Source organism: Eleutherodactylus coqui, chromosome 7 (assembly GCF_035609145.1).
Source record: "Eleutherodactylus coqui strain aEleCoq1 chromosome 7, aEleCoq1.hap1, whole genome shotgun sequence".
Lineage (NCBI taxonomy): Eukaryota > Metazoa > Chordata > Amphibia > Anura > Eleutherodactylidae > Eleutherodactylus > Eleutherodactylus coqui.
The window spans coordinates 26,922,569-26,948,328 of record NC_089843.1 but is presented as its reverse complement, the minus strand read 5'-3'; the positions used below and the strand labels follow the sequence as shown (position 1 = coordinate 26,948,328).

At 43.6% G+C, this 25,760-nt stretch overlaps 1 protein-coding gene across 1 annotated transcript; it reads left to right on the top strand.

Moving 5' to 3' along the window:
- Positions 1 to 7,435: 7,435 nt before the first annotated feature.
- On the top strand, positions 7,436 to 24,580 carry LOC136573452 (vomeronasal type-2 receptor 26-like). The gene is made up of 3 exons (XM_066574742.1): positions 7,436 to 7,621; positions 23,147 to 23,273; positions 23,676 to 24,580. Exons 1-3 carry the CDS (start codon positions 7,436 to 7,438, stop codon positions 24,578 to 24,580), a joined length of 1,218 nt encoding a protein of 405 aa, XP_066430839.1.
- The last annotated feature ends 1,180 nt before the right edge of the window (positions 24,581 to 25,760 follow it).

Genomic DNA, 25,760 nt, shown 5'->3' with positions numbered 1-25,760 from the left:
AACTCTCTACTCATCGGCCTCCCCCGCATTAGACTCACTCAACTCCAATCCATACTAAATGCGGCAGCTAGGATCATTTTTTTTATCCAGCCATTACTCAGATGCCTCTGCACTATGCCAGTTACTGCATTGGCTGCCCATCCACTGCAGAACTAAATTTAAACTCTTCTACCTCACTCACAAAGCTCTGCATGGTGCTGCGCCAACATATATCGCCTCCCTCCTGTGAGTAAACCACCCAGCCCGCTCACTCCGATCAGCAAACATACTCAGACGTCACACCCCTGTAATACGAACCTCACATGCTCGCCTCCAGGACTTCACCAGAGCAGCCCCCATCCTCTGGAATGCTCTACCCCAAGGCATGCAAACAGTTGACGATGCATGAAATTTCAGACAAGCCTTAAAAACGCACCTCTTCAGTGAAGCATACCAAATCTCCTGACCTAGTCCCCTCACCCTCCCTATGGCGCCCCACCCTGTTTGCCTTTTAATAATTGATCTGCACATGAAATTCCCTATTGCCTGCGTTCCGATGCCTTGCTTCTCCCCCCTTTGCCCCTCCTGTATCACCCCAACCCATTTGTGTCAAACCCAATGTACCTCACATTGTAATTGTATTGTTTTGCATTTATTCATGCCTGAAAGCGCTGCGGAATAAGTTGGAGCTATACAAATAAATATTATTATTATTTATTATTATTGCCGTCCGCCTAGGTTCATGCTACATAAATGTTACTGGGGTCTTCCTATACTTTTGCTACATCAATGTTACTGGGGTCCGCCTATACTCTTGCTACATCAATTTTACTGTGGTCTGCATATAATCTTGCTACATCAATGTTACTGGGGTCCGCCTATACTCTTGCTACATCAATGTTACTGCGGTCCGCATATAATCTTGCTACAGAAATGGTACTAGGGTCCGCCTATACACTTGGTACTGAAAGGTTTAACGGGTTTCACCTATACTCTTGCTACATCAATGTTACTGGGGTCCGCCTATACTCTTGCTACAGAAATGTTACTGGGGTCTGCCTATACACTTGATATTGAAAGGTTTGACGGGTTTCACCTATACTCTTGCTACATAAATGTGATTGGGGTCCGCCTGTACTCTTGCTACAGAAAAGTATTTCGGGTCTGCTTATACTCTTGTTACAGAAAAGTCTTTGGGGTCCACCTATACTCTTGCTACAGACATCTTACAACGGTCCACCTACACTCTTGCTACATAAATGTTATTGTGGTCCGCCTATGCTTTTGCTACAGAAATCTAACTGAGGTCCACCTATACTCTTGCTAAAAACATGTTACAGGGCTCCACCTATACTTTTCCTACAGAAAGGTTACTGGGGTCCTCCTACACTCTTGCTAAAGACATGTTACAGGGGTCCGCCTTTACTCTTTCTACATAAATGTTACTAAGGGGCCGCCTGTATTTCTGCTGCAGAAATGCTATTGTGGTCAGCCTATGCTCTTGCTACAGAAATGTTACTGGGGTACGCCTATACTTTTTCTACTGACATGTTACAGGGGTTCACCTATAATCTGGCTACAGAAATGTTACGGTGGTTAGCCTTTACTCTTGCTAAATAAATGTTACAGGGGTCCGCCTATACTCTTGCTACATAAATGTTATTGGGATCCACCTATACTCTGGCTACATCAATGTTTGTGAGGTTCGCCTACACTCTTGCTACATGAATGTTCTTGGGGTCCACCCATACTCTTTATAAAGAAATGATACATGGGTCCATCTATACTCTTGCTATAGATATGCTACAGGGGTCCGTGTATACTCTTGCTACATCAATGTTACGGGGGTCCTGGAGAACTGGGCTGACTTTGCTGTCGGCTACAGGCTCTACCGTATGGAGGGGCTGCATCTTAATGGGGAGGGTGCAGCTGTGCTGGTGGATAAGATGGCTAGAAGGCTGGAGGAGTGTTTAAACTAGGGACTGGGGGGAGGGTAAAATGAGAAATAGTGGGGTACCCAGTGTAACTAGCAATCCGGGTCCAAGCAAAGGGAATGGGGGTCGAGCAGGGGGTGGGGTTAGTACAGTTAGAACTGATAGATCAGCCATAAGGACGAATAGCAACAAAACAAATTTAAAAAACAAAAAAAATGATATAAATTGTATGACCACGAATGCACGAAGTCTGATTGGTAAAGTGGGTGAGCTTGAAGCGAGAATGACTGATGAAAACTATGATATAGTCGGAATTACAGAAATATGGCTTGATGATAAGTGCGATTGGGCGGTGAATTTGCAGGGGTACAATCTCTTCAGAAGGGACCGAAGGAACCAGAAAGGGGGAGGGGTATGTCTGTACGTCAAATCGAACTTGAAGCCGAGGCTACGGGAGGATATAGGGGTAGGAGACAAACAGGTGGAATCTCTGTGGGTAGAAATACAGGGAGGAAAAAATAACAAAATCCTGATAGGGGTCTTCTATAGACCACCAAAAGCAACAGAAGAAACTGAAAACTTACTACTAAGGCAGATAGAAGAGGTGTCAAAGCGCAACAAAGTAATTATCATGGGGGACTTTAATCATCCAGATATAACATGGGAGAAGGAAACCTGCAAATCTTACAGGGGTAATAAGTTCTTGAGAGTAATTAAAGACAATTACCTGAACCAACTTGTGCAGGAACCAACAAGAGGGAGGGCCATTCTGGACCTAGTACTAACCAACAAATCGGAACGTATAAAGGGGGTGCAGGTTGAGGGGTACTTGGGGAACAGTGACCACAATATAATCAACTTCCAGCTGTCAATCAATAGGAAGCCTTATCAGGGAGCGACAAAGAAACTAAACTTTAGTAAAGCAAAATTTGATCAGCTTAGAACTACTATCGGTAACATTAATTGGGACAACATCCTCAAAAATAACAGTACAGAGGACAAATGGGAAAAGTTTAAAAGGATCCTACTCACCTCATGTAAGCAGTTCATTCCCTTTAAAAATAAAAGAAACTCAACTAAAAGGAAACCAATGTGGCTCGACAAGACGGTAAGAGGGGCAATAAACGAAAAAAAGAAAGCGTTCAAACTACTAAAGCAACAAGGCAGCGAAGAAGCGCTAAAATCATACAGGGAAAAAAACAAAATATGCAAAGAAACGATCAAAACTGCCAAGGAGGAAGCAGAAAGACGGATCGCCAAAGAGAGCAAAAACAACCCGAAGCTGTTTTTCAACTATATTAACAGCAAAAGGATTTGCAGGGAGAGCGCTGGCCCTTTAAAAAATAATGCAGGAGAAATCATTGATGATGACGAAGGGAAAGCAAATCTACTAAACAGTTTCTTCTCAAGTGTATTCACAAACGAAAAGGAAATGCCACACGAGATGCAGGGGAATAAAATGAACCCCTCACAAAATATCTCATACCTAACGCAGGAGGAGGTGCGGAAGCGACTAAAGAAAACTAAAATTGATAAATCGCCGGGCCCAGATGGATTACACCCAAGGATACTAAGGGAACTAAGTGATGAGATAGCTAGGCCACTATACCTAATATTTCTAGACACTATCAAGACCGGTGTAGTACCAGTGGATTGGCGCATTGCCAAAGTGGTTCCAATTTACAAAAAAGGGAGCAAAAGTGAGCCTGGTAACTACAAACCGGTAAGTCTCACTTCAGTAATGGGAAAAATATTCGAGGGGATTCTGAGAGACGCCATCAAAGAGTACCTCAAGGAGAAGAAGGGAATAACTCCTCACCAGCATGGATTCATGAAGGGTCACTCATGTCAGACAAATCTGATCAGTTTCTACGATGAAGTAAGCTCTAGGCTGGACCTGGGAGAGTCTATTGATCTGATATATGAGGACTTCTCTAAAGCATTTGACACCGTGCCACATAATAGGCTAATATACAAAATGAGACAGCTTGGATTGGGTGAAAACGTGTGTAATTGGGTAAAGAATTGGCTCAATGATAGAAAGCAGAGGGTGGTAATAAATGGTTCATACTCTGATTGGGCCACAGTCGCTAGTGGGGGGCCACAGGGTTCAGTATTAGGACCCACTCTGTTCAATATATTTATCAACGACCTTATAGAGGGGCTGCACAGCAAAATATTAATATTTGCAGATGACACAAAATTATACAATTTAAAGGGGTTGTCCCGCGCCGAAACAGGTTTTTTTTTTTTTTCAATAGCCCCCCCCCCCCCCCCGTTCGGCGCGAGACAAACCCGATGCAGGGGTTTAAAAAAAAAAAACGGATAGTGCTTACCTGAATCCCCGCGCTCCGGTGACTTCTTACTTACCTTGCAAAGATGGCCGCCGGGATCTTCACACACGGTGGACCGCAGGTCTTCTCCCATGGTGCACCGTGGGCTCTGTGCGTTCCATTGCCGATTCCAGCCTCCTGATTGGCTGGAATCGGCACACGTGACGGGGCGGAGCTACGAGGAGCAGCTCTGCGGCACGAGCGGCCCCATTCAGAAGGGAGAAGACCGGACTGCGCAAGCGCGTCTAATCGGGCGATTAGACGCTGAAATTAGACGGCACCATGGAGACGAGGACGCTAGCAACGGAACAGGTAAGTGAATAACTTCTGTAAGGCTCATAATTAATGCACAATGTACATTACAAAGTGCATTAATATGACCATACAGAAGTGTATAACCCCACTTGCTTTCACGGGACAACCCCTTTAATTAATGCAACGGAGGAAAACGTACAGCTACAAACAGACCTAGATAAGCTGGGGGCTTGGACAGAAAGATGGCAAATGAAGTTCAATGTTGATAAATGTAAGGTTATGCACATGAGCAACAAAAACCGATGTTACCAATATACACTTAATGGGGCACTGCTAGGGAAAAGTGATATGGAAAAAGACCAGGGAGTACTAGTGGATTGTAGACTAAACTGGAATAACCAATGCCAGTCAGCTGCTGCAAAGGCAAATAAAGACTTGAGGTGCATCAACCCTTTCCAATCGAATTTGTATCCTGTGTCCTAGGGGACTTACTCATTTTCTGCTGTTATACAATGGCGCTATCTACTGTCTAAAGCCAGAACTGCATGAGGTGACACGTTGGATAGGCTCCGACCGCAAAGAGGCTGGCAATATACAGTAAGAGAACCCTGACGGACGTCTTCCAACATTGGAGCTGTACAGCCTTAAATCATAATGTCTTAAGATGTCAGACAGTGGAGGTATAGGGGCAAAGAACGAGAACATTATCCTTCCACTATATAAGGCACTAGTCAGGCCCCACATGGAATACTGTGTACAGTTCTGGTCACCGGTGCTCAGGATAGATGTTACAGTGCTTGAGGGGGGCCAAAGAAGAGCGACTAAACTAATACATGGAATGACAGGAGAGGCTATCAAAATTGTGATTATTTACTCTAGAAAAGAGAAGGCTAAGGGGCGACCAAATAACTATGTATAAATATATGAGGGGACAATGCAAGGATCTCTCCCAGGATCTGTTTATACCTAGGACTATGACGGTAACAAGAGGGCATCTGCTACGATTAGAGGAAAGCAGGTTTCATCACCAACATAGAAAAGGGTTCTTTACTGTAAGAGCAGTTAGACTGTGGAACTCTCTGCCTGAGGAAGTGGTGATGGCAAAATCCATAGAGGAGTTTAAAAGGGAACTTGATGTCTTTCTGGAGAGGAAGGATATTATAGGTTATACCTCTTAGGTTAATTGTTAATCTGGGTATACAGGCAGGCAGGAACTATTAGGGGTTTGATCCAGGGATTAGTCTGATTTGCCATTAGGGAGTCGGGAAGGAATTTTCCCCCCAAAGGGCTAATTGGCTTCTGCTCTTGCGGTTTTTTGCCTTCCTCTGGATCAACAACACAGGAGGCTAGACAGGCTGGACTAGATGGACATTGTCTTCATTCGGCCTTATGAACTATGTTACTATGTTGGTGATGAAACCTGCTTTCTTCTAAACATGGAGGATGCCCTCTTGTTACCATCGCAGTCCTGGGCATAAACAAATCGTGGGAGAAATCCTTGTATTGTTCCCTTAATGTATTTATTTATATGAGGGCGTGCTGATAAGTCTTTGGCTTTACCCAGAAAGAAATGAGATAGGAAGATGAAACTTTAAATTTATTCCACATACACTACACTGATGTCAACAGACTTCTTACATCAGTATTCCAAGTTCTGTAAGCATTGCAAAAGTAAGGATTTTGGTTGTGCCTCAAACCAGTCATCTGTATCAGTCATGGCATCACAAAGCATGTGACATTTCTACAGTTAAGAACTTGGTTGCCAAACTTAAAGCAGGCCACTTCAGCACCAATGATGAGGTGACATTTGGTACATGTGACATTTGGTACCCTTGAGGTGTTTATTCAGGTTTGGAAATAGATAATAGTCGGAGGGAGCTAGATCTGGTAAAAAAGGTGAGTGGTCAACCAGCTGGAAGCCTAGCTCCATCTGTTTTGCCGTGGTCACTTGTGCAGTGTGAGCGGAGGTGTTGTCTTGAAGGAGCTTTCTTCAATTGGTCCAAAAGTTCAATGTAATACCTGACATTGATGGTGGAAAAATTTTAATGGTAGTCCACTAGCAGCACAACCTCCTTATCCTAGATCACAGACACCATCACCTTCGTGGCTAATTTTTGCACCCTGAACTTCTTTGGGCAAGGAGAACCACTGTGCCTCCACTCTGTTGACTGCTCCTTGGTTTCAAGGTCATACAAATAAATCCAGGTCTCATCCATAGTGACCAGTCGATCCAGGAAGTACTTATCAGTCTGGCAACGCTGACAAATGGACCGGGAAGTTTTCACTCGCATGCTTTTCTGATCTGTTGTCAAACATTTGGGGACCCACTTTGCAGATAGCTTCTTCATGTTCATGGTTAATGACACAAACTCGTTCACGAGAAACCCCTATGATGTCTGCTATTCCTTTAGCTGAAATTCGCCGTTTCTACAGTATAAGGTTGTGCACAGCATCGACGATCTCCAGAACAACAACCTCTGTCGGTCGTCCGAGACGTTCCTCATCATTGGTGCTGAAGTGGCCTGCTTTAAGTTTGGCAACCAAGTTCTTAACTGTAGAATATGAAGGGCATTGATCCCCTAATGTCTGTGACATATCACCATGAATATCCTTTGCGGACTTTCCTTGCAGAAGCAAGAATTTTATCACTCATTTGCTGTGAATATCGCCTTAGACTCCACCATTTTGTTTTCCTGCGTGCCTAGTTCATTGTTGCCCTAAGCTACAAACACAAAATTTTGAAAACCTATATTAGACACATAAGGCTTTCATGTGATGTAACATTCGTTACCATAGAGACAAAAAAAGAACACAAAGCCAAAGACTTATCAGCACCCCCTCATATAGGTAGAAGTCATACAGATAAACAATAATATCTTTTTTATCAATCAGCTTCATCACCTCCTTAAACTGATGAAGACTTCATATGACTCCATGACATCTGTACCATACTTTGATGAGAATAGAGAAACTGTTCACACATATAAGATAATAAACTGGATATATAAAGATAAGTTATCCATATATAATGCTCATGTTGGGAACTTCACACCTTGGGCTGCAGAAGGACATCAGCTTCAAATCGATGTCCAAGCAATTACATGGAAGGACACAAAAGAGGTAGGGCATGTGGGTTATACTTCTTTAAGCCTCTTAAGGACCAGAGTATTTTGGTTCAAAAAGATCAAACACTTTTAGCAATTTTATGTATGTGGTCGTTTTATGGCCCTATATTTTTATTGGGCTGCCAAAATTATTTTTGGTGGTTTTTTGTGATATACACTGGATATAAAAAGTCTTCCCACCTGTTTAAATAACATGCTTTAGTTATGTTAAAATTGCGTCTGATGAATAATTTCAGAATTATTTCCACCCTCAATGTGATCCATTATCTGTACTACTCTATTTGAAAACAAACTTTTTTAAGGCCTTAGTCACACGGGCTCCATTGCCGGTCACGTGTTCTTTCCTCCAGCGCTTCAGACAGACGGCCGTCTGCAGGTACGTCCGTCTTCTCACTGACAGTCAGACGGGCGCATCGGCGCCGGTGTACGGGTGCCGATGCGCCCGTGTGACTAAGGCCTAAGGGTGTAAAAATGTAAAGAAAAAACTCAAATATGAACATCCTCTTATTTTTTAGGGATGTGGTTGCACTCAAAATTAGCCAATTATATTTAAATTCATAAAAAATAGTAGTTCTTACTCCTTTGCCATTATTTACAGTGATTCTTATTTTCCCCATATAAAGTTCAGGATTTTGCTGACATGTTCTTTGTTGGGCCATAAAGAGCTTACAGTACATTAAAGGGATGTGCTTGTTGAACTGAATCAGTCAGAAGGGTACTAAAAAAATGTCAAGTCATTATATATACCATGGAACACAGTAGATGGTCAAGATGGTCATGAATAATTGGATTAAATTTGTCACAACAGTGACATTATCAAGAACTGCAGGTCCCTCAAAATTGATCAAAAGACCAGAAGAAAATTGGTCCATGAGGCTGCCAAGAGGCCTACAGCAACATTAAAGGAGCTTCAGGAATTTCTTGCAAGTACTTGTTGTAGAGAGCATGTTACAACCATCTCAAGTATTCTTCTTATTTCTGGGCTGTGCAGTAGTGTGGCAAGATGGAAGCCTTTTCTAACTTAGAAAGACATCCAAGCCTGGCTATGCTTTGCTAAAATTTGTCAAGTTTGTGAAGTCTGCAAAAATATGTGGGAGAACATGTTAGGATCTGATGAGAGCAAGGGTGAACCTTTTGGCCATAATTACAAAAGGTATGTTTGACTCAAAGCCAACACTGCAAATCATGAGGAGAACACATTGCCAAAATGAAGCATGGTATAGGCAGCATTATGCCTTAGGGCTGTTTTCTGCTGCTGGAACTGGGGCTTTAGTTGGGGTGGTGGGAATTTTGAACTATGCCAAATATCAGTCTATTTGGGCACAAAGACTTCAGACTCTAAAAAGCTGAAGATGAAGAGGAATTTCACCTTTCAGTGTGACAATGACAGAAACATATCTCCAAACAACAAAAAAAGGGCTTCACCAGAAGAAAGTCAAAGTTTTGCAATGGTTCAGCTGAAGCCCAGACCTGAATTTCATTGAAGATCTGTGAGCTGACCTGAAGATAGCGATACATGTGAGATGCCCTCACAATCTGACAGATTTGGAGTGTTTTTGCAAGGAAGAGTTGGCACAGATGGTCAGGTCAAGATGTGCCATGTTGATAGACACTTTCCCAAAAAGACTGAAGGCTACCATAAAGTCAAAGGGTACATCAACAAAATATTAGTTTTAGTGTGTGCATATGTAGGCAACCACATTATTTTAGGTTTTTTTTCACTTTATCACCCTAAAATTTCAGTTTGTTTTTCAGTGGAATTGTACAAATAATGGGTAACAATGAAGTCTGAAGTTATTCCCCTTTGTCGTATTTTATAACATGAAAAAACATGGCATTTTATATCCACCATATAGGACTATTTTTTAGGGTGTATTCATGTTTTGCTGATTTGCTCCAGATTTTGGTGCAGATTTGGAGCAGATATCAATCTTTCAATTTAATTCAAAGGAAGGGGTGAAATCTGCTGCACAAAAATTTGAAGCAAATCAGCCACATGTGATCCCAAACTTATTGCTGTAAAAAATGTTTTTGCAATTTAAAGTTCTTTATTTTTAAAATGGATTGCCCATTTTGTTTTGGATGTTTTGATTGACACAGTATAGTCAAAAAGACTGACCTAGCACTATATCTCAATATTGGTGTCCTATATTGCAATAACAATAGCATGCTTGAGTAGGAAGGTATAGCACAAGGGTCCCTGGGGGCCCAGAACATGTATTTAAATATCGTGTTGTGGCCCCAAGTGAGAGTATAACCCTATTGCAAAGTTGAAGAGTAGCATGCAAGAATCAGAAATCCGCTTACCTTGTCTCTAAGTGTGTTGGAACGACTGCTATGACCAAAGTAGGGAAACATAATTTCTGGTAGTACAACCTAAGCGAAAGCATACTTGAAGGAGGCCCAATGTGTATCAATACCTGGATCTCCTGCAAATGATGGTGGGTAACTTCCTGGATTATCTACCACTATCCTATTAGAAGGAGGCCCCTTCAAATACGTTTTCATATATGTCGTACTACTATAACTTACATTTCCTTACTTCAGTCATACGGGCAGTTCTATGGCATTTAGAGAGATGTGGTAAGTGGATTTCTGCTTCTCACACGCTACTCATCATACCATCGTACCTTCCTATTCAAGTACAATAGAGTTATTTTAAAATCTGACACCTGTATTGAGGTCTAGCAACAGTTCAGGCTTTTTGACTACAACCTGTATTATTTATATAGTTTCATATTACAGGGCGAATATAGAGTTGGTTTAGGTTGGCATGAATGGTGGGTTGATTCTTTTTTTATCTTGTAGTCTTTCTTTTTCACTTACTTTTGTAACTATTCTTTCAACATTTGTGTCCCACATGATGTCATATAAGACGTGGGGGAAATTCTCAGTGTCATTTTTTTTATTGTACTGTAACTGGGACATCCATAGGAACAGCATCCATGGGAGCCCGAGTTATAGTAGAAAACATCCCCCTATTATGACAATACCAAAAAAATAAGTAGATTGTGTCAGCATAAATGGCAAGTCTTTTATAAAGATAGAGTTTTATTTCATTCCAAAATGTAAAAAAAACTGTTTTGGTCCAAAAACAGGAACCTTTTTCAAGCATGAAGCTATGCTTGAAAATGGTCCCTGTTCTTGGACCGAAAACTAGCTTTTTACATTTTGGAATGAAATAAAACTCTATTTTTATAGTAGACTTGCCATTTAAGCTGACGCAATCGACCTATACGTTTTGGATTTGTCTATGGGTCCTGGGTTCTGGTCTCTGAATTGTGGCTCTGCATTATAATTCCCCCTCGCTATTTTTAGCTGGATAGAGTGTGCTGTTGGTAATTGCAGATTTTGTTTTACCTATTATGACAATAGTCACAGGCATAGCTGAGCTTTGCTTTAAATTCTGGTTTGAGCCAGATGAAGAAGAGCTGAGAAAGTGAGTGACTTAAATCAGAAATGATGTCACCTGCGAGTCATTAGTTTTAATTGTGCTATAATTATAAGTTATTTTAACTATATATCCCAGCAGTGCCACTGGAATCGGTGTGTCTGGAAAACAAGCTTCTGGAGTCCATTTTAATTCAGTTACACCCCCAATAGCAGTTTAATTTAAATCACATGAAAAACAACAGATATGTTTTGTCTGATTGCTTTTCTTAAAAAAGGCACATATCTTATAGTTGCATCACAGAAGGGGAAATCAAGAATTAAAAACAATCACAGAAAATGGCCGTAACTTACTGACTGAGGAGTGCATATAGATGCATCCTCCTCTCACCATGCTACCACTAATTATAGTTTACGTTTTAACAAATAGAGAAGAACAGTTACAGAGAGAAGATTAATGGATCATTATAGTATGGAAGGCGGTGACGAAAAGTATTTGGAATATGGGTAGGACAATCAAGGGGACCCTATTTGTTAGAATTTACTGTGTTGTCTATTCCCCCAGGAAGCCACCTCCTCCATCCTACAGAGTGTCAAGAACCAATTCTGTATAGGACGTGGTTCTTGGTATCTCTAGTGCTTTAGAATGAGTCATTTCTTCAGCTGTGATCATTTGTGTAATGAGCTCATTACATTTAGGAAGGGAACATTTTGTGTAAAGCCAGAGTAGTACAAGTGTCAGGGTTAAAGAAATCTTTTTGCCTGTAATTCGTTTCATAGAGTCAGATATTGTGTTCCAGAAATGTAGGATTTTAGGACAGTCCACCCAAATGTGAGAGCTTGTGCTGGGATAAGCATTGCACCACTAGCACTTGTCTGAAGGAATAAAATTAGTTTATAAAGGAAGTCAAGGGTTCTGGTACCACTTAGTCAGGGTTTTGAAAGAATTCTCCTGAATTTTAACACATCTGCAAAAGCAATGGGAGTGTGAGAGTTTAAAGGAAAAAAGTCTCTTTTGAGAAAGAAGTTCCAAATTATTCCTCCCAGGCTAAAATTAAGGTAGGTTTAGGAGGGGAGGACTGGTGACTACGACCATCATATTCTTTAGAAATCAGACCCGAGGACAGTGAAGATAATAGGAGTTACATTTCTGACCGAGAAGGTTCCTGAATAATGCTGAATTTGGATTAAAAAATGCTTCTCATTCCCTGGAGGGATACAGTATGTAGAACATTAAGTGATTGTCTTGGGTGAGTTAGTGAAGGGGTGAGGTACTGGTTCTGACTTCTTTTTAAAATAGTCAGTAATCATGACATAGAATCATTCTCTCCAATAAGTCTGGAGTGCTTGGCAGCTCTTTAAGTAGCAGAGGAGGAGAAAACTCATAGGTGCAAGTGATGCATTTGGTCTGCTCGGTTTTCAAGACAATGTAGGTGATTCAAGGCCTATGTAGGTGCAGAGTTCACAGAACTGATAGAAAATGTGGCAGAGTTATACCCGCAGTGATAAAAGATTTCAGGCCCTGGGTAATGGGGAGACAGAAGTCCTCAATAAGAACCAGAAGATGGAGGACCTTATTTATGTAGCACCGCTGGAGCAGTGTTACAACAGGACTCTGTGGGAAGCTGTGGGGTGCCTGACTTCTGGTACTGTAGTAGAGGACTTGGTGGTGTGCAGGATAGTCAGCTGTGTGCAGCAGGAGTTCAGGGCAGGTGTGTATTGCTCACCTCTGATATCAGGTGAAGGAAATCTCTCCTCAGGGACTGGTCTCCTTAGCCATGCCTCCATGTGGCACTCCAGGAGTGAAAAACGTGAGGCAGATGGGCTCCACATCAGTGTACCAGCAGCAGGTATAGTTGAGATTCAGGCGCTGCAGCATAGCAGAATCTTTTGGAGACACTTCGAGGAGAACTCTTGGTGAGGAGAAAGGAACCAGGTGATCCACAGTAGGAAGCAATTCAAACTTTAGAAGCAGATGCTTGTTTTTTGGTAAATATATCCTGGAGCTCTCACAATGTGCCTCTGCTTGCTGTGCCGCTAAGTCACCCCACTAGATAGGATACACTTAAAAGAATTTTCTTGCAATTAAAAGTGTGCTTTATTAAGCCTACCAATTGCACAATTTTGGGCAAAGCCCTTTATCACTTTATATATATATATATATATATATATATATATATATATATATATATATATATTTGCGAACAGGTCAAGGTTGTCAAGAAGGCAAGATAAGTCAAAACCAGTAAAAAAAATGTTGGGGTGTGGATGCAAGGATATCAGAGTCACCTCTACTGGTTAGCATGGATCCGCTGCTCCACATGTTTTTGATTGCTTTTGATCCATCAAGAACGCCTGCCTTCTTGACAAGCTGAATATGTCTTTTACATATATTTACCTACACGTGACTTGCTAAATTATAGAGATGAGCGAGCACACTGGTCCGAGCTTGATGCTCATTCGAGTATTAGGGTACTCGAGATGCTCGTTATTCGAGACGAACACCACGCGGTACTCGAGTCAATTGCATTTCCTTCCCCGCATGTTTAGCGCCATTTTCTAGCCAATAGACATGCGGGGAAGGCATTACCACTTCCTGCTGTGACGTGCCAGCCCTATCCCACCCCCGATAGTGGTGAGTGGCTGGAGAGATCAGGTGACTGCTGAGTACTTAAACTGGTCCCGCCCGCGGTCACCTCAGACGTATGCTGGCAGAGGTTAGGGAAAGTGCTGCTGCTTATACAGGGATAGTGTTAGTGTAGGAGCCTGTCTTTAAGAACCAGAACAGTCTTTCTTAGGGCTACTCCTCATCGTGTGCATTACTGTTGTGGCTGGCTGGGAGCAGTAGTACACCATTTTTTTTCCATCTCGGGCTGTGCAGGCCATTTCAGCTATAGTGTTCTCAGTCTGCAGTGTATTATTCAGAGGTTAGGGAAGGAGCTGCTTATAAAGGAAAAGTGTTAGAGTGGGATCCTGTCTTCAAGAGCCCCAATGGTCTTTCTTAGGGCTACATCTGACCATTTGCATTTTAGTTGTGGCCTGCTCGGAGTTGTAGTGCATCCATTTTTGTATAAAGGATTTAGGCCTGTTCCTAGCTTTTCAGTAATAGTTTTTTCAGGCTGCAGTGCCGTACAACCAGCTCTCACCGTGAAACTGCACTCTAATATTTCCTAGCCAGCTGCGAGTGACTTCATTTATACCGTTCTCTGTCTGCAGTGAATTAGACAGTGTTGAGGCACAGCAACTTTTATAGGGAAAGTTATATACACTATACAGTACGTATCCTCCGTGCAAAAACCCCAAAGCTCCTTCTTAGGGCTACATCTGACCGTGTGCATTATACTTGTGGCTGGCTGGGAGTAGTAGTGCATCCATTTTTGTATTACGCATCTCTGCCTGTGTTTAGCCTTTCAGTAATAGCATTCTCAGGCTGCAGTGCCATACAACCAGCTCTCTCCGTGAAACTGCACTCAAATATTTCCAAGCCTACTGCGAACAACTTCCTTTATACCGTTCTCTGTCTGCAGTACATTAGACACAGAGTGTTGAGGCACAGCCACTTCTATAGGGAAAGTTATACACTATTCAGTCCTGATCCTCCGTGCAATAACACCAAAGCTCCTTCTTAGGGCTACATCTGACCATGTGCATTTAAGTTGTGGCCTGCTGGGAGTTGTGGTGCATCCATTTTTGTATTACGCATCTAGACCTGTTCCCAGGTTTTCAGTAATAGCATTCTCAGGCTCCAGTGCCGTACAACCAGGTCTCATCGTGAAACTGCTCTCTAACATCTCCTAGCCTACTGCGAACAACCTCAGTTATACCGTTCTGTGTCTGTAGTGCATTAGACAGCGGTCTCACCGCTAAACAGTGCTGTAATATTTCCTGGGCCACTGCAAAGTATTTCAACTCTGCCGCTGTGCAGAGCATCTCACAATACCCTTTCCTTGGTGAGGTTGAGATAGTCGCAGTTACCAGCTCTATCCACGGGCTTTAGAGTCTTCTCCCACTCCCCACAGCCTCTATAATCTACATGTCTCTGCGAGCAGTAAATTACCCCTAGGTATCAGCGCAAGACGGCAGGTTAATTTTTTCAAGTCACAGCATAGAGCCTCCGCTATCTACAAGTCTCTGTGCGGTGAATTAAGCCACAGTTGTCAGTGCTGTACAGTGGGGTAATTTATTTGGGCCCTACTCTATTCATAATCCGCCATGAAGAGCAGTAGGGGTAAGGGTCGAGGACGTGGACGCGGACGAAGACGTCCAAGTGAGGGTGTGGGCACAGGCCGAGTTCCTGGTCATGGTGAATCTCAGCCGGCTGCTGTGAGATTAGGAGAGAGGCAAGTTTCTCGGGTCCTCAGCTTCATATCAGAATTTATGGGTCCGCGTGGTAGACCTTTATTGCAAACAGAGCAGTGTGAACAGGTACTGTCGTGGATGGCAGAAAATGCGTCCAGCAGTGTATCGACCACCCAGTTTTCTACACAGTCCACTACTCCCGGCCTAGGGACTGCAACTCTGAATCCTCTGGCTGCTCCTCCTTCCTCCCAGCCTTCTTACTCCTTGAAAATGACATATTCTGATGAGCAGGCAGACTCCCAGGAACTGTTCTCAGCTCCCTGCCATGAGAGGGAAAAACTGGTTCCTCTCTCACCTGAGGAGTTTGTCGTGACCGATGCCCAACCTTTGGAAAGTTCCCGGAGTCCGGGGACTTCCGGCAACTGTCTCAAGAGCTTTTTCTGGGTTAGGATGATGATGAGACAAAGTTGTTTGTCAGTGAGGTAGTAGTAAGGGCAGTAAATCTGAGGGTGGATCGCACAGAGGATTCGGAGGAAAAGCAGCTGGACGATGAATTGACTGACCCCACCTGGTTTGCTAAGCTTACCGAGGACAGGGCTTCAGAGGGGGAGGCAAGTGCAGCAGCAGGACAGGTTGGAAGAGGCAGTGGAGTGGCCAAGGGTAGCAGCAGGGCCAGAGCGAAGACTCCCCTAACTGTTTCCCAAAGCAGCCCCTCACGGCAAGACTCCGTGCATAGGACTAGGTGTTCAAAGGTGTGGATGTTTTTTAGTGAGAGCACAGACGAACGACAAACAGTGGTGTGCAACCTGTGTTGCACCAAGATCAGCCGGGGAGCCACCACTACCTGCCTCACCAACACCAGCATTCGCAGGCATATGATGGCTAAAAACCCCACAAGGTGGGACGAAGGCCATTCACCGTCTCTGGGTCACACCACTGCCTCTTCCCTTGTACCCCAACCTGCCAGAGAGATCCAATCCCCCTTTCAGGACACATGCACGAATGCCTTCCGGCCTGCACCCACACCCTCACCTCCACCGTTCTCCACTCCATCCAGCAATGTCTCTCAGCGCAGCGTTCAGCTGTCGCTAACACAAGCATTGGAGCGAAAGTGCAAATACACCACTACCCACCCGCATGCATAAGCGTTAAACGTACACATTGCCAAATTAATCAGTCTGGAGATGCTACCGTACAGGATTTGGAAACAGAGGCTTTCAAAAACATGATGGCGGCGGCGGTCCCGTGCTACTTGAGCCCCATTCGCCACTATTTTTCCGGTGTGCCGTCCCAGCCCTACACCAGCACATCTCCCGAAACATAAATCGTGCCCTTACCAACGTGGTACTGGGAAGGTCCACTTAACCACGCACATGTGGACAAGTACTGGCGGGCAGGGCCAGTAAATCTCCCTGACGGCACATTGGGTGAATTTGGTGGAGACTAGGACCGAGTCAGAGCCTGGGACCGCTCACGTCCTACCCACACTCAGAATAGCGGGTCCTACCTCGGTGCTGGTATCTGTAGCGTTTTATGCCACCTCCTCCAAACCCTCCCCCTCCTCCTCCTCCGACACCTCTACCTCTCAATTAAGAAGTGTGAGCACGTCGCCAGTAGTCAGTAGTGCGCGGCAGCACAGCGATGGGCAAGTGTCAGCAAGCCGTGCTGAAACTAATCAGCTTAGGTGACAAGAGGAACATGGCCCCCAAGCTGTTGCAGGGTCTGACAGAGCAGACCGACCTCTGACCTCGCCACTGAGCCTCCAACCGGGCATGGTCGTGTGTCACAGCGGCCGTAACTGGGTGGTGGCTCTGCAGCTCGGCAGCCTCACACACGTGCCATGCCTAGCCCACGTCTTCAATCTGGTGGTTTAGCGGTTTCTGAAAAACTACCACCACTAGTCTGTCCTGCTCAGCAAGGTGCGCCGCGTCTGCTCACATTTCCGCAAGTCCACCACGGATGCTGCTACCCCAAGGTCCCTGCAACATCGGTTTCAGCTGCCAGAGCCCCGACTGATGTGCGATGTGCCCACACGCTGGAATTCTATGCTGCATATGTTGGCCAGGCTGTACGAGCAGCGTAGAGCAATAGTGGAATACCAGCTGCAACACGGGTGGCGTAGTGGTAGTCCGCCTCCCCATTTCTTTACTCAGAAGTGGGCATGGATGGCAGATATCTGCCAGGTTCTCAGAAACTTTGAGGAGTCTACCCAGATGGTGAGCTGAAATCATTAGCATTACCATCCAGCTGCTTTGCCTGCTGAGAAGTTTGTTGCAAAGCATAAAGGCCGATGCTTTGCGGTTGGAACAGGAGATGGGGGATGACAGTATGTCACTTGATAGCCAGACCACCCTAATGTCTATATCTCAGTGTGTTTTGGAGGAGGGGAAGAGACAGCTGGGCACACTGCACAGGCTACCCATGCTGCTTGCCTCTCATCTGTTAAGCATGCATGGGGTGTAGAGGAGGAGGTTCATGAATGCCATCTTCCTAGTGAGGACAGTGATGTGTTGCGCACTGGTACCCTGGCACACATGGCTGACTTCATGTTAGGCTGCCTTTTTTTGTGACGCTCATGTTAGACGCATTCTGACAAACAGGGGTTACTGGGTGTACACCCTTTTCAACCCACGGTATGAGGAGAATCTTTCCACTCTCATTCCCGAAGAGGAAAGGGGTTCGAGAGTGATGCAATACCACAGAGCCGTGGTGGACAAAGTGCCGACATGCTTTCACTTATAAAGATGAACAAAGGCTGGATTTCCCCAGACTTCTTTTCTCCACCGGCCGAGAGCAGAGGAACCTAATGATTCTTTTTGCTGCGACCGGATAAATAAGCATTCTCTATCACCGGAAAAAAGGGGGAATTAGCTTTGTCAATCGCTCTCGGATATTACTACTCCTCCTCCTCCTAAAACAGCATTTCATCACGTTGAACTGCCAATTTTTTTTGCGGCCTAAAAGGCTCAGCTTATAATTTTTTTACAATTTTTCAAAGTTTCAAAAGTATTGATACTTTAACAGAAATCATTTTTTTTCACAGGGCTGCCTACAGGTTCTGTAACAAATTAAGCAACAGTGAGCTGTATCTTCAAAAAATGTTTATGCATCACACCTGCCCTCGCGGTTGCGCAATTTTTCAGTGGTACTCTTGTACTCTTGGTACACCAATTTTTCTAGCCCTCGCCTATAATGTTATCTAACTAATTTTTTTTTTAACTTTGCTACAGAAATGTTACTGGGGTCTGCCCATACCTTTGCTAAAGAAATGTTACTGGGGTTTGCCTATACCTTTACCACAGAAATGTTACAGCGGTTTGCCTATATTTTTACTACAGGAATGTTACAGGGGTCTGCCTATACTTCTGCTACAGAAATGTTACAGGGGTCTGCCCATACTTTTGCTATAGAAATGTTTCTGTCGTCTGCCTATACGTTTGCTACAGAAATGTTACTGGGGTCCGCCTATCCTTTTACTACAGAAATGTTAAAGGGGTCTGCCTATACTTCTGCTACAGAAATGTTACAGGGGTCTGCATAAACTTTTGCTACAGAAATGTTACGGGGTCTGCCTATACCTTTGCTACTTGAATGTTACAGGGGTCTGTCTATACTTCTGCTACAGGAATGTAACTTGTGTCCGCCTATACTTTTACTACATGAATGTTACAGGGGTCCGCCTATACTTTTACTACAGGAATTTTACAGGGGTCTGCCTATACTTCTGCTACAGAAATGTTACTGGGGTCTGCCTATACTTCTGCTACAGAAATGTTACAGGGGTCTGCCAATACTTTTACTACTGAAATGTTACTGGGGTCTGCTTATACTTCTGCTACAGGAATGTTACTGGCGTCCGCCTATGCTTTTCCTACAGAAATGTTACAGGGGTCTGCCTTAACTTTTGCAACAAAAATGTTACAGGGGTCTGTCTATACTATGGGTGCACAAAGACTTCCCATCGTGGTGTTTTACCTATCTGGCACAAATGTACTAACTGACTAGGGGAGGAATGTGGGCCGAGAGGGTAAAACTCTGCCATGTTTGGGCACTCTGATTCCTTCCTGTGTAATACCATCTTTGTGCACTGACAGCATAGGTAAGTCCAAGGAACTCAAAGATTTTCTCTTGCGATGTTGAGCTATCTGACACCTACACAAAATGAATTGTGTGGGGACACATGGATTTCCCATTGCTATGCAACTTAGGGCACCTTGTTATGCCACCTCCTTCTCCTGCTTGGGTGTGAGCTGAGGTGGAGGTCCCTGGCAGCGTGAAACTGCCTTGTTTAGGTGCTGTGATTTCTTTATGTGTAATACTTTCCTTGGGTTCCTTTGGCTCGCCTATGCTGTGGGTGCACAAAGACTTCCCATAGCGCTGTTTTCCTGTCTGGCACAAAAACACTGACTGACTTGGGTAGGGTGCAGAGTGCAGATGGCTTTTTCTATTGCATCTGTGACACCTACACAGAATGAATAGCATGTGGACATTGCTATGTAACTCAGGGCACCTTGGGTCACACAAGGTGGAGGCTGGTACCGAGCCTGACCCAGGACCCGTTCGCATGCTTCCCACACAGAGTATTGCGGGTCCTACCTCAGTCATGGTTTCTTGGGCTATTTATGCCACCTCCTCCTACTTGGGGTCTGGGGATCTGCGTTGGCCTGCATAGATTATCTGTCGTGCTACAAATTACCACTGTTATCCGAGATACAGGATTTGAGCATTCACAGGGAGCGTTAGTGATTTCATGAGACTTTCACAGGGTTACTGTGGTGGTTACTTTTGCGACACCTCCTGCTTCAAACCAATCTTTGGTGTTAGTATGTGCTGCTGCATAGTAGAGATGTGTACAAGTGCTGGCACCTGAGTCCCCTTTATGCCCCCCTTTGTGGCTCCTGACAATTTTGTGACGGAGGTGTTACGGAATTGGAATGATGATCGTACGTCAATTTATCATTAATTCTCAACAGCATCGTGGGCTATCGCCCACACTTTCAAAGAGGGTCGCTGCCTGGCCCTGCCAACCCTCTGCAGTGTGTGCCTCCAGTTCCTCCTCATCGCATACACACTTAGAAATAGACATGAGGGTGGTATAGCTATGAAGCGAACATGTGGCATGAGACAAGCTGAAAACTGAGCAGAAAAAAATGTGTGTGCGCTATGGACGCAGGGTCGTGTGTGTGTGTGGGAGGGGGGGGGGTGGACTGCAATGCCAGCATGTAACCCAGGAGAAGAGGCAGCAGTGTCACCCGCAGGCAGTGATTGTCGTTGGTTGCAGGTAGTGTGGTGCTTAGCTAAGATGTGCCAGCGCATGTGCCTTGCTAATGAGAGTTTGTCCTAAGTGAATTGTTAGGGGGGTGAGCGCCAGACTATTGCCCCCATTGTGGCTTAATAGTGGGACCTGGGAGCCTGGGATGCAGCCATGCATGCTGCCCCTGCCCTTCTCTATCCGTTTCTTTTGCGTTTTCATGACTTTCTGATGTTTTCTGGTGTTTCACAAGTCATCAGGTATGCGGAGCATCGGTCCTATACAAAAATGCACGAGTCGACTAGTGACATAAATAGGGTTTATTACTCGAAACGAGCTCTCGAGTATTACGAAAAGTTCGACTCGAGCAACAAGCACCCTAGCATTTTGATGCTCGCTCATCTCTAATAATTAACATTGCCAGAAACATTGCTTATTTGCTGACTTCAGGAGTTAAACTTTATAAAGCACCCTCTTAATTGCAAGAAAGTTCATTCAAATGTGTGTGTTATCCATTTTGTTTTATTCTTGGATTACTTGAGCCATTGACGGTGTGGCTTTAGATTAAGCACCATGCAGATTTCATACTTGGAGGTGCTACAGTGGGAGTTAATTCTTCTGAAACCAGGTCTTGGTGGATTCTGAAGTATGCTTGGGATCAATGTCTCTAATGCATCTAATTCCTCCATAAACTAAAAAGCTATACACATGGAACACCAAAAACAGGTGAACTGCATAACAGTCTCAACTGGGACTCACAGGCAGACATAATTCCCAGACTGACAAATGACCCAAAACACTTATCTAGGATACCAGCATGCATACACTGATGGAATAGATTAGGTATGTGATATTGGTTCATTTTTTGGCCAAAACACCTAAGCCCATGAGCCCGCTTCAGGGGGCCTCGTTGTCTTGTGGTTCTATACTCTAACAAGACAGCAACCACGTGAAACCTGCCTGTATGCGGGATGATCCCCTCTGGAACCTAGGGACTTACCTCACCCTAGATGGTAAACGGTCCAAGCAGCACAGGACACAGTTCACACGAACACACCAGGGATTGTATACTACACATAACACCATTTACACTGAACAGGACTCCCATGTCCAGCCACCTGCAGGGACATTCAGTACATATCACTCTACACACCTACACAACAATATACTTTAATGCATATACCAGGGTAGTGGGCAACCAGCATCCTCTAGAAAGAGAGGCTGGTTTATATGTACAGCAGAACAGTGGGGATAGGCTGGTTGGAGAACACCACATCCAGCTAGCTCAATAATCCCACACCTGTGTAATTGTGCTCCAGTAAATCCATAGAACTACAGCTCCCAGAAACACAACCTGTCAGTTGGAAGGTCAAATGATGTCCACACTTTAGCTTCCTCACAGAAAGCATGAAGTTTTTCTTCTAGGATTTCTTGATACTTGAAATCCATCTTGCCTTCCACACATTGCAGGTTTCCAGTGGTAGAGGAAGCAAATCATCACCGAGCCATCGCCATGCTTCACTATATGCAGGGTGTTCTTTTTAGCGTAAGCTTCATTCTTCCTCCTCCAGTTTTAGAGGAGCATTAAGGCCTTCAGTGTTTAGTGTTTGCTTTACTCTGCAAACAGAATCCTAATTGTCTGCTGCCACGACATCTTGCTACAGATCTTTTGGAGTCATTGGAGAGTTTTTCACAATCTGCCTCCTCGGGAATCTGGTGGTAGCCAGTGATCATTCCCTCTGTACGTCAACGCATCCTCCAAAATACAAGGTCTTTAACGGCTGCACTGAATTGAAAAAAAAAAAAAAGGAATGACCAGTGTAGCACAAAAGAGGAAATGATTTAGTGGTTCCTAAGGCTACAATTAGCTATGTCACCAAGAGGTTAAAAATGTACTTAGGGCAACTGAATTATGTGCCAAATATATTCATTAGAGAGAAATATTTAAAAAGTACAGTAAAACTTTTCAGGATGGTTTTTGCGAATGTATTTTTTCCTATTTTAGGGTGCGTTCACACGAACGTATATACGTTGTCCTCATGTGCAGGGGGGGGAGGCTGGAAGAGCCCAGGAGCAGGAACTGAGCTCCCGCCCCCTCTCTGCCTCCCCTCCACCCCTCTGCACTATTTGCAATGAAGAGAGGCGGGGTGGGGGCGTGGCTAATTCGCGGGACCTTAGCCCCGCCCCGCCCGCCTCCTCCCATTGAAAATAGTGCAGAGGGGCGGAGAGGAGGCAGAGAGGGGGCGGGAGCCTCAGTTCCTGCTTCTGGCTCTTCCAGGCTCCCCCACTGCAGACGAGGAGGACGTATATCGGCTCGGCGTGGAAACCGAGCCGATATACGCTCTTGTGAACGCACCTTTAATGTAATAATATGCCAGACTGAATTTGTGAGCTTTTGGGGAATATAACACTGGCTGTTGAAGCCTGAATCTAAATGAGGTCCAAGAACTGCGGTAATGTCATCAGTATTCTCAAAATCCACAGAAATATCACTTATTGATACTAATATTACTAGAAATCGTCGTTTCTGCAGTTATTATAATAACAAAGTATCATTGAAGGTGGTTTCCTCTTGTTTAGATCCCAGTATCCCGCTGTTCCAACCAATGTCCACCTGGAAGCAGGAAAAAGACAAGAGAAAACACAACCCATGTCTGCTGCTATGACTGCGACACATGTTCAGAAGGAGAGATATCCAATATAACCGGTATATGAGGCTAAAGTGATGATATCATGTGTAGTGATGATTGATATGATGATACTTTTTCCAGTATCACATGGTCATCGTATATGTACATATTCTGGTGGATGGAATACAATAGACAAATCCTGTTAGGTTCTTATATTCTCCATGAATAATTCTCTCTATAGGTAAACTAATTAACACAAATGCATGATAAAAGGACCAACCACTGCAATGTACTATACCAGTACTATAATTGATGCATTATGGGTGGAGGACCCCATTACAGATTTTGCATGTGGGCCCAGCAGTCACAAGTTACACCACTGTACATGTATATAATTGGAGGCTGAACCCTCATTTCCTCTGGTTGAGCTGAGGAACCTTGATCCGGCACTGACAATATTATGTTCTTGCTACTTTTAGATGCTGATAACTGCATTAAATGTCCAGATGATGAATGGTCAAATGAAAAGAGGGACCAATGCCAACCTAAAATCATAGAATTCATCTCTTATCACGATGACACAATTGCTGCAGTTTTCTCATTTCTTTCAATCTTTGGCTGTCTTATAACTAGTTTGGTACTTGGAATATTTATTTACTACCGGGACACTCCTATTGTTAAAGCTAATAACCGAAACCTGAGTTATCTCCTCCTGGTCTCCATCATCCTGAACTTCCTCTCCATATTCTTGTTTCTTGGTCGTCCTATCGATGTAACTTGCAGATTACGTGAGACCACTTTTGGAATCATCTTCTCAATAGCCATTTCTTCACTTCTTGCCAAGACTGTTATGGTCTGTGTTGCATTTAAATCCACTAAACCTGGAAGCCCTTGGAGAAAATGGTTGGGTGTGAAGCTGCCCTATACCATAGTGTTATTGGGTTCATCTATTCAGGTTGTTATCTGTTTGATCTGGTTATCAATCTCTCCCCCATTCCAAGACCTGGACACTCAGTCTTATCCTGGTAAGATTATCATTCAGTGTAATGAAGGTTCTGTTATTGGATTCTACTCTGTATTGGGGTATATGGGGCTCCTGGCAGCAGTGAGCTTTGTTCTGGCTTTCATGGTGAGGACATTACCTGACAGTTTTAATGAGGCCAAGTACATCACCTTCAGCATGCTGCTGTTCTGCAGTGTCTGGATCTCCATGATCCCAGCTCATCTGAGTACCAGAGGGAAATACATGGTGGCAGTGGAGATATTTGCAGTAATGGTGTCCAGTGCTGGACTTCTAGGTTGTTTTTTTTTTCCAAAATGTCATATAATTTTGTATAAATGTGAAATGAATAAAAAAACCTTCATATTTAGTAAGAATATCTAGAAATATCTGCAAAATCCCAATGTTTCCTGCTAATAATGATAAATGATGTATATCAACCATGTAGAAAGTACATATATGAAATAGTATGGATTTACATATAAAAAAGCTAAAACTATTACAGACTTCTGATTAGGAAATACAAACATATAAGATTTATTAAAATTCTAATTACATGATGCAGAAAATTATAATAAATATGTTGCAGTTATTGATATGTAGCCTTTGTCAAATTACTAAGCAAAGGAAATAGTATAGGTAACCCAAATAGACTTTACTATAACTTTTTGGGCCAAGTGTATTTTGTAAACTACCTTCTATATGTCATGTGGTCTTACAGATTTTGTCTAACTACAATTATTTGGAGCTGTTTTTAGACCTCAGGCAACTGATCCATCCACAAGATGAGAATAATGTATCTGAATGGATCATGAGGACAGCTGATGTTGAGTCACACATTTCTTCTACCTGAGCTAGCATGAGAGGGGACTAGAGAAATGTAGTGAAATCTGACAGTGAGAATTTACTCATTTTTAAATACGTTTATAGAAAACACAGAAAACATGATAATTCCTAGCTGTTACATATAACAATGCCACCTCAGTTGCATTCTTGAGATGTTTAATCCAGCAGTACAGTGCTACCAGTCTAAAAAGTCTTACTTATCCCTCCGTGGTGGTCCATGACAGTGATGGTCACAGTACTTCAATATTAGCACAAAACATTAATAATAGGCCTTATAAGTATTAGTGGTGTCCCAAGAATGATTCACACAGAGTTACCATGACAGAGATACATCAATGTGCCCTTAAACACTACAGGTCATAGTATCCACTAATATAGTACTTTCCACAGTGTCTCATGAGTGCTAGTCCCTCATCAATGCCAGTCACAGTTCTTCAATGAATAAGTCAGTATGTTTACAGGTGTCAGGAATATGTGCACATTGTGTACATCATTATCTAGACTGCATTTTTGTCTCTTTCAGCCATTTATGAACTTTGAGTATACTTTGAGACAACCTTTTTTTTTACAGGAGAAGAGAGACAAAATCATGCTTAATGTGCAGGATCAGCATTTTTGGTTGTGTAACAGGACACAGCTGTGCTCATGACTTTCGCTTTCCGCCTTGTGCCAGAGTACACTATTAGTTTATGTCTCAAGGACTAAGAACTTAATGCAT

What these genes read in the sequence shown, in the direction of transcription:
- LOC136573452 (XM_066574742.1), top strand. Translation starts at nt 7,436, where the DNA reads ATGACATCTGTACCATACTTTGATGAGAATAGAGAAACTGTTCACACA. An exon ending in CATGGAAGGACACAAAAGAG is followed by an intron (nt 7,622 to 23,146) that starts GTAGGGCATGTG and finishes CCTCTTGTTTAG; the next exon opens with ATCCCAGTATCCCGCTGTTC. An exon ending in AGAGATATCCAATATAACCG is followed by an intron (nt 23,274 to 23,675) that starts GTATATGAGGCT and finishes TGCTACTTTTAG; the next exon opens with ATGCTGATAACTGCATTAAA.